This window comes from Pomacea canaliculata, linkage group LG10 (genome assembly GCF_003073045.1).
Source record: "Pomacea canaliculata isolate SZHN2017 linkage group LG10, ASM307304v1, whole genome shotgun sequence".
Lineage (NCBI taxonomy): Eukaryota > Metazoa > Mollusca > Gastropoda > Architaenioglossa > Ampullariidae > Pomacea > Pomacea canaliculata.
This window is the reverse complement of record NC_037599.1, coordinates 11784688-11800105: the sequence shown is the minus strand read 5'-3', so window position 1 is coordinate 11800105 and position 15418 is coordinate 11784688. Positions and strand designations below refer to the sequence as shown.

Below are 15418 nucleotides of genomic sequence, written 5' to 3'. Positions count from 1 at the left end.
CAACTTTGATATTACTGTTTGGGACATGGCCGTATTCTTATAGTCTACAACTCTTCCAGCATCCTATTCGACATTCCTCGATCGGACCCATTTCTGCTACAATGTAATTGTGTCCTTTTATGTATCAATTTTAATTTTTGCTTTTTTATTTGTTTTAAAGCTGTCGTATTTGTGATGTGCCTGCTTGTGTGTGTGTGTGTGTGTTGTTCACACTGAATCTCTTGAACAACCAAGTTCTCATGAGTACAAAACGCACGTATAAGAATATTAATCTGAGCTACACATAAATTCACTCAATTATACACATTTATATAGAAATACAGAACTTATCTGTACCATAAGTTCGAAAACTTACAAAGCTCAATTTCTAAACTATGCTCTTAATGCTCGACATATGTTGAGATTTATACCTGGTTCGCTACCGAGGCAGAGTAACATTTGTGAAAGGAGGCAATTCGCATCACATGAAACCTACTTTCTACCTTAAGTTCTGATTTGATTCGGTTTCACCAAGACAGGTGTGCCCGTTAAAAGGAGAGTTTTGTTAGCACCTTGTGACGCTGTGCAGACCGACACTCATCCATCTTTTACCTGACACTTTCATGAGTCTTCGACTACCTTGTCAATCAAAGGTGTACCGAAGCTCGTTCAGAGAGTGAGTGTTAGCTTGATGGGTTAGCGGTCCTCTCCATCGAAATTCAGTGACTGACACGTACGGGCGGTGGCTGCAACCGAACCTGGCTTAGCACTGACGAGACCTGGTGAAGAAAAACTGATGATCCTGACAACAAGCAGGAAGAAAGTCAACGTATGAGTGGTCAGTTTTAGATTAGGAAGGATAAGAGTGTGAACATCCAAACTGCAAGTCCAGCAACATTAAATTTTATTTGGTCACACCCATAGCTGTTTCAGGATTTTTTATAAAAAAACATGTGATTATTGAACAACAGAAGATGTTCAGAGCTGAAGAATAGAAACCGTTTAACATTTCTCCTCATACGTTGTGTCAAATGAACGCAATGACTTTAACGAGTCAGAAAACATTCGCAACCTTAACTCACTGACAACCTCCTGTACTTTCTCTTCGAGCCGATCACAAAGAGTTTAAAGACATCGATCATCCAGAAAATGAAGGTGAGTGAAAATAGTCCTTGCAGGAGTATATTTTTTAATTGAAATATTTAACGTTTTCGCACATTCTGATTTTCCAAGATGGGTGGATAAATTGTTCAACCCAGATGAGACGATCCATGCGAGTTTTACCCCATGTATATAAACATGATAAAACTGTAAAGTTGTGTAAATGCTTAGAGCTACTTAAGAAAAAAAATGTTTTTCTCTGCTGTGACTATCTTGATAATTTTACGAAATGGCTATAATTACTCTTTAATACTATGGTATCATTTTATCTTTTTCACCCTCCCTCTCTCTATCTCTGTGGCCTTGCCTTCTTGTAACGTGTCCTCTGTTCTCCTGTTAGGGTCTTCCATTTACAGAAAGTCCAATACTGTAACTGACGCTTAATTGCATATCTTATATTTGTATTTGCCCACTTAATTAAGATGCTTAATTTTAGGTACAAATCAAAATTATGTTATCGCTGTTGCATTATTTTTATCGATGATTATCGTCATCGTTGTCGTCGTCATCATCATCATCATCATCATCATTATGACCGACTGTATGGGTCCAGAAGTAGTGTGACCTTTCTCTAACGGCATTCATTAAAAACAAAAACAAACAAAAAAAAAAAAAACTAGACATGCAGATACAACAACTCAATGTGCCAAGTTAGAATCAAGCTTAAGTGGGAAAGTGAGCTCTGCCCGTCTACCAATAAACATCGCTGCTTTATGTAATGTATTAATTATGTGAAGTATATTTACGTGCTTGCCAGTATGGGTGTGCATCTCCTCCACCCCTCACCCCTACCTCGGTGTCCCTACCTCTCACTGACATCCTAGAAAAGGGCCGCTAATAAAATTTCGGTTTCGGATTCCTTACAAAAGCGCTCCAGGGCAATTAATCAAATACTCTCTGTAGTTTCCTCCTGTTCTGTCAAGCTGCAGATGTAAGGGTGTTGACTATTACCCGTCAAACACGTGACATTAGGCCATTAATTGAGGGTGACTGGGTCGAGATTTGAGAATCTTTGTAACCTTGATATTTTTGTCTAAGCTTCATTTTCAGTTTCACTAGTGAAGAAATGTTGGCGATGGAGAGCTATAATTAAAATCATCGCATCCTTCTTGCATTTGTTATGTCTTCTCGTCTCGCGAAGTTCATCTGATGAGGATGCAGAAAGGACTTTGATCACTGGATCTTTGTTTTTTTTTAATAAAAAAAAGAGAGAAGAAGACCTCAAAAGAAAGGAAAAGAAAATTCCAAGCTTGTTACGGAAATGCTTCTTGAAAAGAAATCTTCAATCCCTCTCCATCCTTCTCTCTCGGTTTCTCTTGCTCTGCACGAACGCGAGTGAGGGAAAGTAGAGAGAAGATACAAAAATAAAGAAAGCGAGAAAGAGTTAATATCAAACATTATACATCACACAAAGAGTCCATGTTAAATATTGTACATCAAATGAGTTAATATTAAATATTATACATCCACATAAAGAATACATCACATACATAAGGTTATATCAGTGTAGTAGAAAATATTTCGCAGATTTTGAGAAAGCGGAGAAGGGTTGGGGCAATGTCTCTCTCTAGAGGACATTTCTGGATTTGGTGGACCTCCCAAAAGAGGTAACGAGCTTGTTCCAGCACACAAGGGAGATATAGGAAATGGGAAAAACAAGAGGGTATGGGAGTGAGGAGGGAGAGAGAGATGGCTGGAAATGAAAAATGCAAACGTTTAGCTTGCACTTTCATACAAACAAAAGACATAGAATAACTTTATCGTCGAATCCCATCCTCACCAAAGCTTATGAAATTGAAAAAGTCTTGATCACTCAGACTCGAAAAATAACCTTTGAGGTAATAGTTTTTCATCCTCTCGGTGACTGGAGAGTAAGGTATTAGAAGATACACTTTTCCAAAAGCCTGCTTTTTGTGATGGCGGTGCTCCTCAACTAAACCTTGTTTTCCTGGGATAACCATTAAAAAACACACAACAGATTATCTTTACAAAGTCTGTCGTCTTTTTGAGCGTAGTATATTGCCTTTGTTAGTGCACTTCATTGGTGTTCTGGTGGCAGAGAAGCAAGAGACTTACTAAAAGCGTTTGTGAGTAAACAGCTGATGTTTACAATTGGTGTTTGCAGTCCGTCTGTTGTGCCGTGTCCGATGCCATGGTCCTGTACCTGATGCTAACCGTCGTGACGTATGTCCATGAGGTGCTAGCCTACCCCAGTGGCGCGGGGCTTGAGGCCTGTGCCACCCTGACTCCCCAGCATGGAAATTTGAACACTCCTCGAACTGATACATCACCTTATGCTGTGCTCGTGTCCAAAGCCTCGTATCAGCCAGGTGAAAACATTACAGGTAAGAAAAATCAAAGTTTTTTTTTTCGTGGGCAGGTAGTTGAGGCTAGGTAAATAGGGTGGCGTTTATGAACTTTGTATACTTTAGAGTTTGAATAAAATGAAAAAAAAAACTTTTTAAAACTTTAATACTTCTTTTTTAAAGGGAGGCATTGGGGCTGTATCAATGATGGTGTGCGTGTGTGTCTGTGTGCAAACGTGCGTGAATGTGGTGCGTGTGTCAGTATACATGATGCAATAACCAATGATTCAGTGAAAGTCTGTCTGTGAAGTGATGCTGAGAGGCCTGTGTGGACATACCATCATGGGCTTCTTGGTGCAGGCCAGACGAGTGGACACCGCTGACCCGCGCTACCGCACCAACCCCAACCAGGCGCTGGGCACGTTCTCCGCCGTCCCCGGCAGCAAGTACACGTGTAACAGTGTGAGCACGCGCTGCACGTGATTGTCGTGCACATTCCTCCTCCTCCCTTCAGTCCAGGGCCGGCGCTAGGCTGTGTTGCGCCCTAGGCGAAAGAAAAATTCTGCGCCCCCCTCCCCCCCACACACACACCTCACAAAAAGTGAACCATGTTATATTATTTATTTTGCAATTTATTTAGACCTGGTCATGAACTTGATGCTTATAACCTCACTTTTCTTGCTTTTTGCTGTGCAAAACGAGTTATCAGTTCCTTCAGATTGAGTGCATTTGCCAAGTCATGCTCAATAGATATGGTGGCCAGCCCAGTCAGTCTCTCTTGCAACATTAATTGTTGATCTCATATAGTTTTTAATTCATTTTAATTTTGAGAAACTCCCTTCTGCACTGGCAACAGAAATTGGAAGGGTCAATAAAATTCTGAGAGACACTACAACATTCGGCACAATATCAAATAGCTTATGTTGGATAATGAATGTTCTTCTTTAGGGTTCATTTTAGGCTTGGGAAGTCTTCTAGCCACAACCTGAAATTCAGAACAGAGTTCCTCCGAGTCAGTGTCTTTGCTGTCTCTGTGCATTAGTGCCTTTGCCAAGACCTCGCAAGATAGTAGAATGTCCTTCCTTGGTTTTTCAGAAATGCTTTGGATATCATAAAGAAATCCAAACAATGCACTGTGCTCCTGAATCTGTTTAAATCTGTCTTCAGTGGACGCAGTTCAAACAAGAAAGCTAGGCTGAAATATCACCAGTAATGATCGGGGCGGTCTGTCTCAGAACTCAACGCGACTGTGATGTGATAAAGACCACCAGACTGTAACGGACCCGTTTGTGCAATGAAAAGTTTTGCAAAAAGTTACACCACCGCTATCGCAACCCGTTGCATCCACACAATCAAAATAAGCACTATAAGAAATGAGGAAATGAAATTAATGTAAAGAAAGACATAAATCGCGTTAATAAATTATATACAGCTATGTCACAGTGTATAAAATTCATGCGAACTTATCTGTACAAACTCTCATGAAGTGGCTGTAGACAGTAGCACTGTTCAGTCTTGCACGGCTCAATCCAGTTCAAAACCTTTACTGATTCAGCTGTGGAAGGATGATAGCTCCAAGCACCCAAACAGACGATTACAAAGTCAATTCAAACAGCAGCACGAGATGTCTGAAGCCGCTCAGAAAAGTGAGGTTTTTACATCGTCCTGTGGGGTTTAAGTTAAAAGTTCAAACTACCTCTTCCCCACTCTGGCTGTCCAGCCCTGGTAATGTGATCTGACTTTCTTTAAAGTGGTAGAGATTTATCTCTACCCTTCTCCACTAAGCCACCCCACTGAGGTCCTTTCAATCTTTCTCTCTTCCTCATCTCACGGACAACTATCAAGTAACATCGCACCACCTTCTTTGTCCAGTCTTCTAGTCTGATCCGACTGGTCATTAACTGTGACAGATTTATCGCTACCTGTGGGCCTGTCATCGGCAAGTACTTTCAATCGTTATCTTCTTTCTCATCTTACAGACGAACTAACAAGTAAAAGCGAACTGACTACATGTTTGCTGCTTAAAAATAGTAGAAAAGTGGTTTCTACAAGAACTCATTACGACCAGAGGCGTTAGAACCCAGAAGTGTCAAAGAATGGCTTACTAAAATTAAAACTTTTTCGAGAATTTGCTGTCAGATTTGATTAATAAGTTATAAGTAAGAACTACTTTTTGTCAAGAAAAGGTACGTCTGTTTTTCAATTGCAGGCTAGCATCATACACACATGGATGCTTGCATGCCTCCCAAATCAGACCTACACTTATGAGTAGAGGCATTTCAAACACTGGTGTAAAAGGTTTTATGGAGTGCACACTGATGGAGACAAGAAATGTGTAGCACCTTGCTCTGGTCTTATTTTGCTGTGTGGTCTAAAACTCAAGCTATCACAGCTTCCAGCATCTAGACCACCCTGATAGCAGCTACATGTACTTTGTTTCCATCCAAAGTCACACCTCACAGGTGGGCGGGCAATGAGCGAGGTCTGTCAAGAGAGAGTCTTCTGGACACTAACAATGCAAAGTTGTAAATCATGGTGTCAGGGCAGCTCCCCAAACACAGTCCAATGATCAACACTGCGTGGTGTCCAGCATAGGGTTAGGTGAAAACAAGAGAAGTATATAGACTGTAGGTCTTAGTACGCATTATCTCTTAATAACCAATTTCAAATATTCTGTCAATGGAGCATAACAACAAGCTAGCCATTCAAACTGTAGACAAACAGATGCACTCTTAGATAATAAAAATAAACATTACAATTTGACAACTAAAGCGTAATACACCAACTGAACAGAAATTTAATAATTAATAAGAAAGTTAAATATTCACGACCATGAGTCACAACAGTAAGTACAAGACTATAGGCCATCAGTGTCAGTAAATAGATATGCTATAAACTTCAAATGGCTCTACCTTGATGTTTGTCTGCTAAAGACTTTAATACTCTTATTAACTAAGAACGCGTTCGTGACATTAGCTAAGTTCCTTCGGGTTGAAAGTTCGTAAGTGTAAACAATATTGAGCAACTGTTTAGTTGTCATAACCACAGCAAACTCAAGTCAGTGTTGTTGTCCCTGATCTCAGCTGCAGTGTTTTCAATGCATAAGTGTGGAACCTCTTCTAAAGTAGGATAGAAGAAAGAAAGGTGAGCTTGGTATTAGTGGAATGTGGTCCACTCCATTCTAGGGGTCCGCACTGAGTCCCATCCACCAACCCGCCCCTCCGCTGTCTATTCTCCGCCCTCTTCTTCCCCGCTGGTTAGCTGGTCACTTCAAGTGCGCCCTGTAATAATGGGTTTTCCTGTACTACATCACTACATGAACTGAGAAACTCTGTGGTGAAGTCAACCTACAAGCTGAGGAAAAGGTGCCTTCCACCTTTGCCTTCCACCAACGCCGCCCCTCTCAGCACCCTTCCCCGCCCCTCTACCGCCCCATCCACCCTCTACTTCCCTGCCGGTTAGCTGGTCACTGCAGGTGCGCCCTGGGATAATGCGATACTGGGGTTTTCCTGTACTACATGTACTGAGAAACTAGCGTGGTGGTCAGTCTACAAGCAGAGGAAAGGTGTCCTGCTAATATCATTTTGTGAAAATGATATTTTTCCCTAAAATTATTCATTAAAAAAAAACAAAAAAAAAACAGCAGGCCATATTTTCCGCCCCCCTCGGTCGCTGCGCCCTAGGCGACTGCCTAGTTCGCCTAATAGGTAGAACCGGGCCTGCTTCAGTCATATTGCCATCATAAAATCCTCCACTCCTATGAGGCTTTACATAAACGTTGTTTGATTAATCTTCTACTTAGATGAAACCTTGTTATCGGCCCTCTTCTCTATAAATCTTTCCACAAGTCCGCTGTAAAAATTAAAAATGAACTAAAAACCTGGAGACATCACAGGAGGTATTTACCCAGATTCGGGAAAGAAATATCTTGCACTGATATAACCCAACCATTTTGCACCAAACTGGTCCTTTAACGCAGCAAACTGCATCATCTATGCCAGGGATGCCCAACCTACGGCCCGCAAGCCATATCCGGCCCGCGACGCGGTGCCGTCCGGCCCGCGAAGCTTCTGCCCACAGTGCAGGAAATCAGCATGTTAATAATAAAAAAACCGAAAATAATATTTAAAAAAAAACGAAAAAAAAGGGAAGAAGAAGTATTTATCCCTACGTAGGGGCGTCTCTCAATCTTTCGATGGATTTCATTCTTGATTTTTGCGGTGAAGCGGCCCATGAAACGCGTGTCGGAAATGGAAATGGCCCGCAGGCCGAAAAAGGTTGGGCATCACTGATCTATGCCATTATTTAAAGATCTAGTGCCGTGCAATTTTTTGCTAATGACTGGATAAAACTAAATACTGTTTTCGAAAACTGGGTATTTCATTCTTGAGAGATACTCGTACAAACATCATAATTAGCAAAACTGAGGTCGCGTGCACGGTGAGTATTCGGAGAATGGATGGCTGTTGTGGTGGGGGCGTCCTCCCATTAGGGGCAATAGCATCTTATTTTGCCTAGTCATTAGAAAAAAAAATTACACCTCACTTGATCTTTAAAGCAAGTTTCGTATAGCATTTTACAGCTGCTTACTTCTGGATAGGTTGCCGGAGAGTCTTTGACACACAACGGACGATTCAACGGTACGTCACTCTTGCTGTCTTGGACAGCTCCTCTCAGACCGGAAGGACATATTCAGATCAAGTACGTCAGCAAAATACTATATGTTATTTTTAATTGTTTATTTTTCTTTGTCAAAGATGTGATAGTTTCTGGATTTGCTGGATTAAAGTCTTTCTCTCATTTCTTTTGTACTGACTAAGCTGGTGTTATCTCTAATCTATTTTATGTTTGTATTTATCCACGTACATATTTTTCATTCTCTTTCTATTCTTTTTCCTCTTTGTACACTTCTTTGACATGCTTCCGGTTAACAGAGCAACGTTCGTCGAGAAGTTCGAATCTTTCTGGACCTTAGTGACGTCAGTGGTGATTGAAGACCCAACAGCCACTCGCCTGCCTGGCAACCCTTCGGATCTCCGCACCAAGTACATTGAACCTTGTGATACAGACAAACCCACAACTACATCCACAACCACAGCCACAACAACGACTACCTTAGCCACAACCATGGCTGCTACAACACCTATCCTCATCCCGTCATCTGCGACTACTGTTCTGAGTGCAAGTACCACCATGGCACCATCTTCATCTCCGATGACTCTACAGCCACCATTGACGAGCGTGCGACTGGAAACATCCACGCTTGCAACCACACCAAGAATCACGCCGATGCCTGTGTTACCTTCACTGTCGACTAGCACTTCACCAAGTACTGTAGCCACTTCGCAAACACCAGTCTTTCAAGTAAGACCATAATATTACAACCCCAATGCATAATGTAATATTGCAACCAACCTAAAGTCAGTGTTTAAAAAAATTTGTTAAATAAGTTCAAAATTGAGACAAGATGCTAATGCACTCTTTTTTATTTTCTGAATTAGCAGGTGCACAAAGTATCAATAGAAACTCTGGCTAAAGTACAGACAGTTCAGCTTTTGAATTCCTAGACTACGTCTGACACATTTAGTCAATTAATATCATCACCCAACAGCAGGCGATGAAAATCCAGTGTGGACAAGGCTACGGCTGTTTCCGAGACTGCGGTTCCAGCGTGTGCACCTTCCAGGTGGCGTGGCAGCCACGTGACCAGGGGGTGTGGTTTGACGTCATGGTCAGGACGCTGAGCCTCGCACAGAAAGAGTGGGTGGCTGTGGGCTTTTCCAAGGATCATATGATGGTAATTGTCGTAGAGCGACAGGCAGGTGAACAGACACACGAGCCTGAGCACACGTGTACATTTGCGATATAGACAGAGAACTACACCCACGACTACATCCACAACAACTACTACCTTGGTGAAATCGTGAAACAGTGATGTGTGTGTGTGTGAGTGAGAGAGAGAGAGAGAGAGAGAGATATCACATTTCTGTATATTATCAGCTTTTGTCAGCATCATCTCTCCATGAAAAAGTTTTTATACCTGAGATTGTGTGACACAAATACCGGTCAATTCCATGATTCTAGAATTAGAATTTATTACAGACACTCACTTCAGATTATCTAAGGTTAGGTCCTTTGTGCTGTATAGTGTAATATTAGGTCATTTATACTGTAACATTAGGCCATTTATATGTAATGTTGACCCCTTTCAGGGGCAGGACAGCGTGGTCGAGTGTCTGCAAGACGGTGAGCGGAACACGGCACGCGCCTCCTTCAATGGCGATCGCACGAACCAAGTCCTTCAGTCTGTGGTGAGTATCGCTCGAGGTGACCAACCTCCTGTCAGCTTTGCTCTCTGTCACTGGCCATGTTTTCACGAATATCTTTTTCCTCTGCGCAATCTACATACCATGAAAAAGACTCTGTAACTGGAGATTGAGAAAGTGGAGAATGACAAGGAACATGATTACAGTCCAAATTCATCGGCCAGGATGTTTGTTGCAGTACACCATGCTTTGTTTTTCATGTTATTTGTTCCATTGCTAGGACAAGGCTTTGATCACGGAGGTGAAAATCGCGAGGTCGGATGGCTTCCTGCGCTGTCAGTTCTTTCGCAAAATGACTGACCCCGATAACCGGGTGTTTGACCTCAAGCAGGACTGGTACCTGATGCTGGCGCAGGGCCTGGTGGACAATGGTAACCACCTTGACACTTATGATAGAGAGTTGTAGTCCTGAAACTAAAGCACATTTCTTATTCCTTGTAAGTAGGGTGGGTTAGATTGGGTCGCTCTCCCTTCCTGAAGCAGTAGCCATCTGTTGAGTCTTGGCTTTTGTCACCCTGCTTCTTGTGAAGCCAAAGTGTTATAAAATAGAGAGTTAAAGCAAGATGGAGAATAAAATCTCATGATATATTTTTCAAACCGCTTAGCTTATACCTTTCAATGCTTTCAATTTCAATACCTTTCAATTTTTCGAAAATACCTATTTTTGAAGCAGGGTAAAGATAGAACTTTTGGGAGACAGAGAGGGCACTTGCTATTTTGCTGTGTCTCTATGTCACAGCAGGGGAGAAGCTGCAGCACAGTGGAATACCTTTCGTGTCCGCCCACCTGGTGGACCTTCAGGCCATTGATGACGTCAGACAGTGGCCGTGGCACGACAAACTGTTCATCAAGATTCACGGTCAGTCGCCTTCGCCATAGTCAAAGCTCGGTTGCCTTCTATTCTCTTTACTCCATCCGAAAATTTATTTCACATTGCATGAGAGACATAAGAAATGTTGTATAAAAGTATTTATTAACATTCTTTGTTAACATTCTTCAGGAAAATGCCTGTACAAAATGAAAATATATGTAAAATAGCTTTCTGCGTTTTGCATGCATCTTTAAAGAACTACTGGAGTGCACGATATTTTCACCCGTAGTATGGTTTAGCCATATAGGACCCGGTTACAGGCACGAGGTATTTGTTCCCAAAATATGAAGAAATCTGAATAAGTAACCCCATCATTTGATGAAATACAGGCCTTCAAATGTCGACATGTACAAAAGAAAGTGCCAGTGTTGATGTAATGATGGAACATGGATATATTTGTATCATGAAGGTTACAACCAGTGCGACAACTGTGAACTAGTGACATCAAGGCTAAATTAATGCAACAGCTCGGAGTTGGTGTCATGAAGTTTTAATCATGAAGCTGCGAATTTTCGTTACTTTTGCAGATCCATGTTATAATGTGACCTCACATATTTGACCTTCTGTGGGGAGGTGAAAATGTCCATGTTTGAATGTTCGATTCTCGGGAGGATGTTATTTGGTTAGATGACTCAAATCATGTGGATTGTAAGTGAACGTAATCCTGTTATCTCAAAAGAAAAAGAAACTCGTGTTGGTCTTTAATTTGCACAGGCCTTTCATATAAAGCTCCTCAAAAAGTATCCAGTGACTGATGCTTGTCGACTGTCCTCGACTGTATAAGACTCTGTATACCCACAAAGCTAAAGCATGGCCACAACTTTGTTCAGAATAAACTTCTTTACTGCAGGTGCTGTGATGGCTTTCGCCTGGATCTTCTGCGCTGGACTGGGGATAGTCATCGCTCGCTACTACAAACCCCTGTGGCCTGCTCAGAAATTTTGCGGTCGTAAAGTCTGGTTCACGGTAAATGATCACAAGGGATGCTAAATCATTAGTTCTCCTGGAACACAAACACGCAACAACCCTGCAAACCATTGTTTCACCAAAAAACCTGGTATCCAGCTTTCTTGTTCTTCGTTCTTGGTAACAGTGATGGCAGGAACAGTGTTCCATAATCCTGGAGCGAATTTGTTTTGCACCTCTTAGTTGATGTTTATGGGGGAGATTAGAGGAAGCAAGGAAGGGTGGTTGGTGGCAACCAAACTGACATGTTGTCCATATTTTGTGACAGGTCCATCGCTTGTGCATGGTCGTCATGGCGATCCTCACCACTGGGGGCTTCGTCATCATCTTCATAGAAGCGGGAGACCTTGCCGAGGTAAGCATGAGCAACAGCAGCAGAGGGAGGGAGGGAGCGAGCGAGTGAGTGACTGAGTGAAAAAAACAGCATTCTGGTCTCATCCTGCGGTATCCTTTCATGCTGGTTAGAAAGGTCTGTCCACAGCAAAACTTTTTGTGACCGAAGGCTTTTTAGTTTTGAGCAAGGGGTTACAACTCTGTGAATTATTAAACAGCTATGAAAATTTTGAGATATTTCGCATTTTTTTCTTGATGGACAAGGGAAAAAGGTGAAAGGGTTCGGGCATTTCATTTTTTTAGTTGGAAACGTTAGCTGTCGTTTATTTGCTGACATTAACTGTCAGGCGAATCTTCAGGGTTTACAATCAGGGCGTGACTCATGAATAAACGTGAAAGCATCTCTGCTTCGCATGACCGAGCAAAGTTTACTGGAGAAAGCTGCTGAGAGAAACTTTCACAATTATTTCACTCTATGTACTTATTCGTTCAAAGCTTCACACTTTATAATTACGTTTCAGCTTAATTACATTATCCATTTACACTATCAAAATTTACAAAGAGTTATAACTTCAAAACATATTTTCGTATTATACTCTTATAGTTTCAATATTATTTTAAATGTTTGTATCAGCCATAGAATGCAAAATTCTCTTGTGGGCAATAGGTAATATTACAGAGCCTGCTCCACCCTGTGAGCTAAGGTGTATGTTGCAATACCATCTCCATTGCAGATCAGTGTGGTGGAATTCCAGAAACTTCACCCCGTGATTGGGATCGTTGTAACAGCAGTAACAGTCGTGCAGGTCTGGTTTATAATGTGTTGATACTACATTCAAGTAGAGAGATTGTATTCTGATTTGTGAAATCAAGCACAGAAGATGTGTCTTCGCTTTTTATTTTAGTATGGAAATTGCAGTTGACATCAGCCCTGTTATTCATTGCTCGTCTCCGAATTTAGCATCGTCGACTGTGGCAGATATTACAAATGTAAAAGAGATATTTCTGGGTGGCATCCTTACTACATTACTGTTCCTCTTCACTACATTTTTTTCTTTCACTTACATTTTTCTAACATCTTCAAGCACCATTCTATCATCCTGATTCTATTTAACATCCTCACGACCCTTTTTAACATCCTAAATACACTTTCTGACTTCCTCACCGCCTCATTACCCTTTCAATCATCCTCACCATCCTTTCTAAACATCTTCTCAACACTTTCTAGAATCCTCGCTATGCTTGCTAGCAACCTCACTACATTTTCTAGTTTCCTCACTACACTCACTAGAGCTCATTCCAGTCCTTGTGATGCAACTGGACTTGTCGTTCTGATATTTTTCTGTTTTACTCATGAACCAAAACTCGCCCTTTCTCACCTCCATCAGATTCTTCTGGGATGCTTCAGACCCTCATCGGCTTCCAGAAACCGGCCTGTGTTTAACTGGGGCCACTTGCTGCTCGGACTTTCGTGTCATATCTTAGCCGGTAAGTTCTAACAAAACTGTAATGTAGCTGAAACATGTTCGATTTCTTCTTGAGCATTTGCATGTGTGCGTTGTTGTGAGCTATGTAAAACCGTAATATATTGTCCTAGAACAAAATACAATAATGCTATAATGTAATGTCCTTCTTATCACTGAATAATAAAAAAACTTTTATTTTAAATACACGAAAAAATTAATTTAAAAAATATCGTCATGTTCTGGACAATTCAAATCTTTTGATTAAGCCATCATAATGGGTTAATGGGAAAGAAAGAGGTAAGGTACAAGGGGCAACGAAGAAAAAAATTCAGCCTCCAGTCCGTCCTTTGAGCCGTTTGAAGACTAATGTCTCATCGTGATGTTTGCACGTGCAGTGTTCAACATGATATTGGGCAGCAAACTGTCCAAGGCCAGGGTGCACGTGGCCACCACCTACATCCTGTACGCATACGCAGTCTACCAAGTCCTCATCGCTGTCGTCCTCGAGTTTATCACGTGCAACATGAGGATCAAAGGTCATGATCCCTAGATTAAAACCTAATGATTACTATAATGATTACATGCTGGACAGGTATTGATCACGTGATTTAAAGGCCACGTCAGAGTTTATGATTGCATGGTCAAAGATTATGATCGGAAGGTCAAAATATAATTTTCTAATCGTTATCATAAATTGATTAAACGTGGTGATGCCTTTTCCTTTAAGACATCTTTTATTCAAACAATTTTAACAGACATCTCTCCAATCGTCAGAACTATTTTTCACCGCTTCGTGTGACTATCTGTGCTGCTTTGTCTCTAAATGCGCACAACACTATTGTGAATCGTAGGTGAATGGAATAGTTCAGGCCCTCTACCCTTAAGTATCGCTTGTTATTGGAGCAGAATATAACGGTAAAACTTCCATGGTTTGCAGAAAAGAAGCAAGCCAGCTACATCATCTATGAAAGACGGAACATGGTCTACTCCAGTACCAAGGAGATTCTCGAGGGCGAGTCTCACAAACCTCCAGTGAGTTTCGTGTCTTATTACTTCAGACAGTAAGACTGGACTGGACTAGAAGACTGACTATTGGAGAAGCAAAATATTTCCTATTTTATAAAATGTTACAGGCTGGATATTGTTTGTTTTCTTTTTACAAACATGTTTGGTCATGGGGTCTGATGATTTATATCTGTATGAGAAGGAAGGTCATGGAAATAATAACCATGTGTTTATCTCTGACAGGGAAGTTTTGCCATGGGGATAATGATCCGCATCCATCTTCTGTTTGTGACTGCTTTCTCTGCTGCCACCATCGCCCTCATCGTCATCGCCCGTTAATCACAATCAGTGCGTGCACCTCAAAAACAAACACTTGGGCTGCGATGACCTCTTGCGCTGAAGCTGTGACCTCCTTTACATGGCCGCCTCTTGGTCATTTGCATATTTTAAACTCTCTAAAGTGTGGGTAACTCAAGAAGGCACTTGAATAATAGACATGTTAACTTTTGTAAAGTCAGACATCATTTCTTGATGTTCATTTTTCTTTTTTGTATCGTCAGAGAAAGAGAATAAACAACAGGGCACACAGCTGTTTGTAACTAGTTCTGTCTGTACTTTTGTTTTTATCTCATTTTGTCCCATTTTGCCCCGTTATCCCATTTTACCTATTTATTTTGCGTGTGTGCACTTGAAAACAAGAAATATAAAAATGTTAATTTCTATGCGTGCAATTTTTTTTTTAATAGACAACGGTGAAGGGATTCAGATGAAAGTATCAGAAAGTTCGTATGATAATAAGCAGTGAACAATAAATATTAAAATACACTCCAGTTTTTTTAATAATCCTGAGTATGTAAACCAAGACTAAACATATGAAACTAAAGAGAAACAATTACCTGTCAACGAATCTGCCTCAGTCAATGACATTAGCTTTGCGAGTTTCAGTAGTTAACCCTAACCCTAGCCATAAAAAGACACAAAATGGCCGAAGTCATAAACACAAGC

The 15418-nt window shown here is 41.2% G+C and overlaps 1 protein-coding gene across 2 annotated transcripts; it reads left to right on the top strand.

Moving 5' to 3' along the window:
- Positions 1–684: 684 nt before the first annotated feature.
- LOC112573967 (ferric-chelate reductase 1-like) lies at positions 685–15007 on the top strand. 2 transcript variants are annotated; one of them, XM_025254715.1, is made up of 16 exons: positions 685–1134; positions 3266–3485; positions 3757–3908; positions 8047–8147; positions 8381–8810; positions 9061–9243; positions 9659–9757; positions 9993–10143; positions 10512–10631; positions 11494–11609; positions 11878–11964; positions 12677–12748; positions 13331–13430; positions 13804–13944; positions 14346–14440; positions 14657–15007. In XM_025254715.1, exons 1-16 carry the CDS (start codon positions 1129–1131, stop codon positions 14750–14752), a joined length of 2169 nt encoding a protein of 722 aa, XP_025110500.1. In that variant the 5' UTR covers positions 685–1128; the 3' UTR covers positions 14753–15007. The 2 variants fall into 2 exon arrangements, with proteins under 2 accessions (XP_025110500.1, XP_025110498.1); XM_025254713.1 differs by having other exon boundaries at positions 686–1134; positions 9058–9243.
- The last annotated feature ends 411 nt before the right edge of the window (positions 15008–15418 follow it).

Bases quoted from the DNA above. Each gene is read 5' to 3' on its own strand.
- LOC112573967 (XM_025254713.1), top strand. The intron at 3,486-3,756 runs GTAAGAAAAATC...CTGTCTGTGAAG, and splicing joins GCCAGGTGAAAACATTACAG to TGATGCTGAGAGGCCTGTGT. The intron at 13,431-13,803 runs GTAAGTTCTAAC...TTGCACGTGCAG, and splicing joins TTCGTGTCATATCTTAGCCG to TGTTCAACATGATATTGGGC.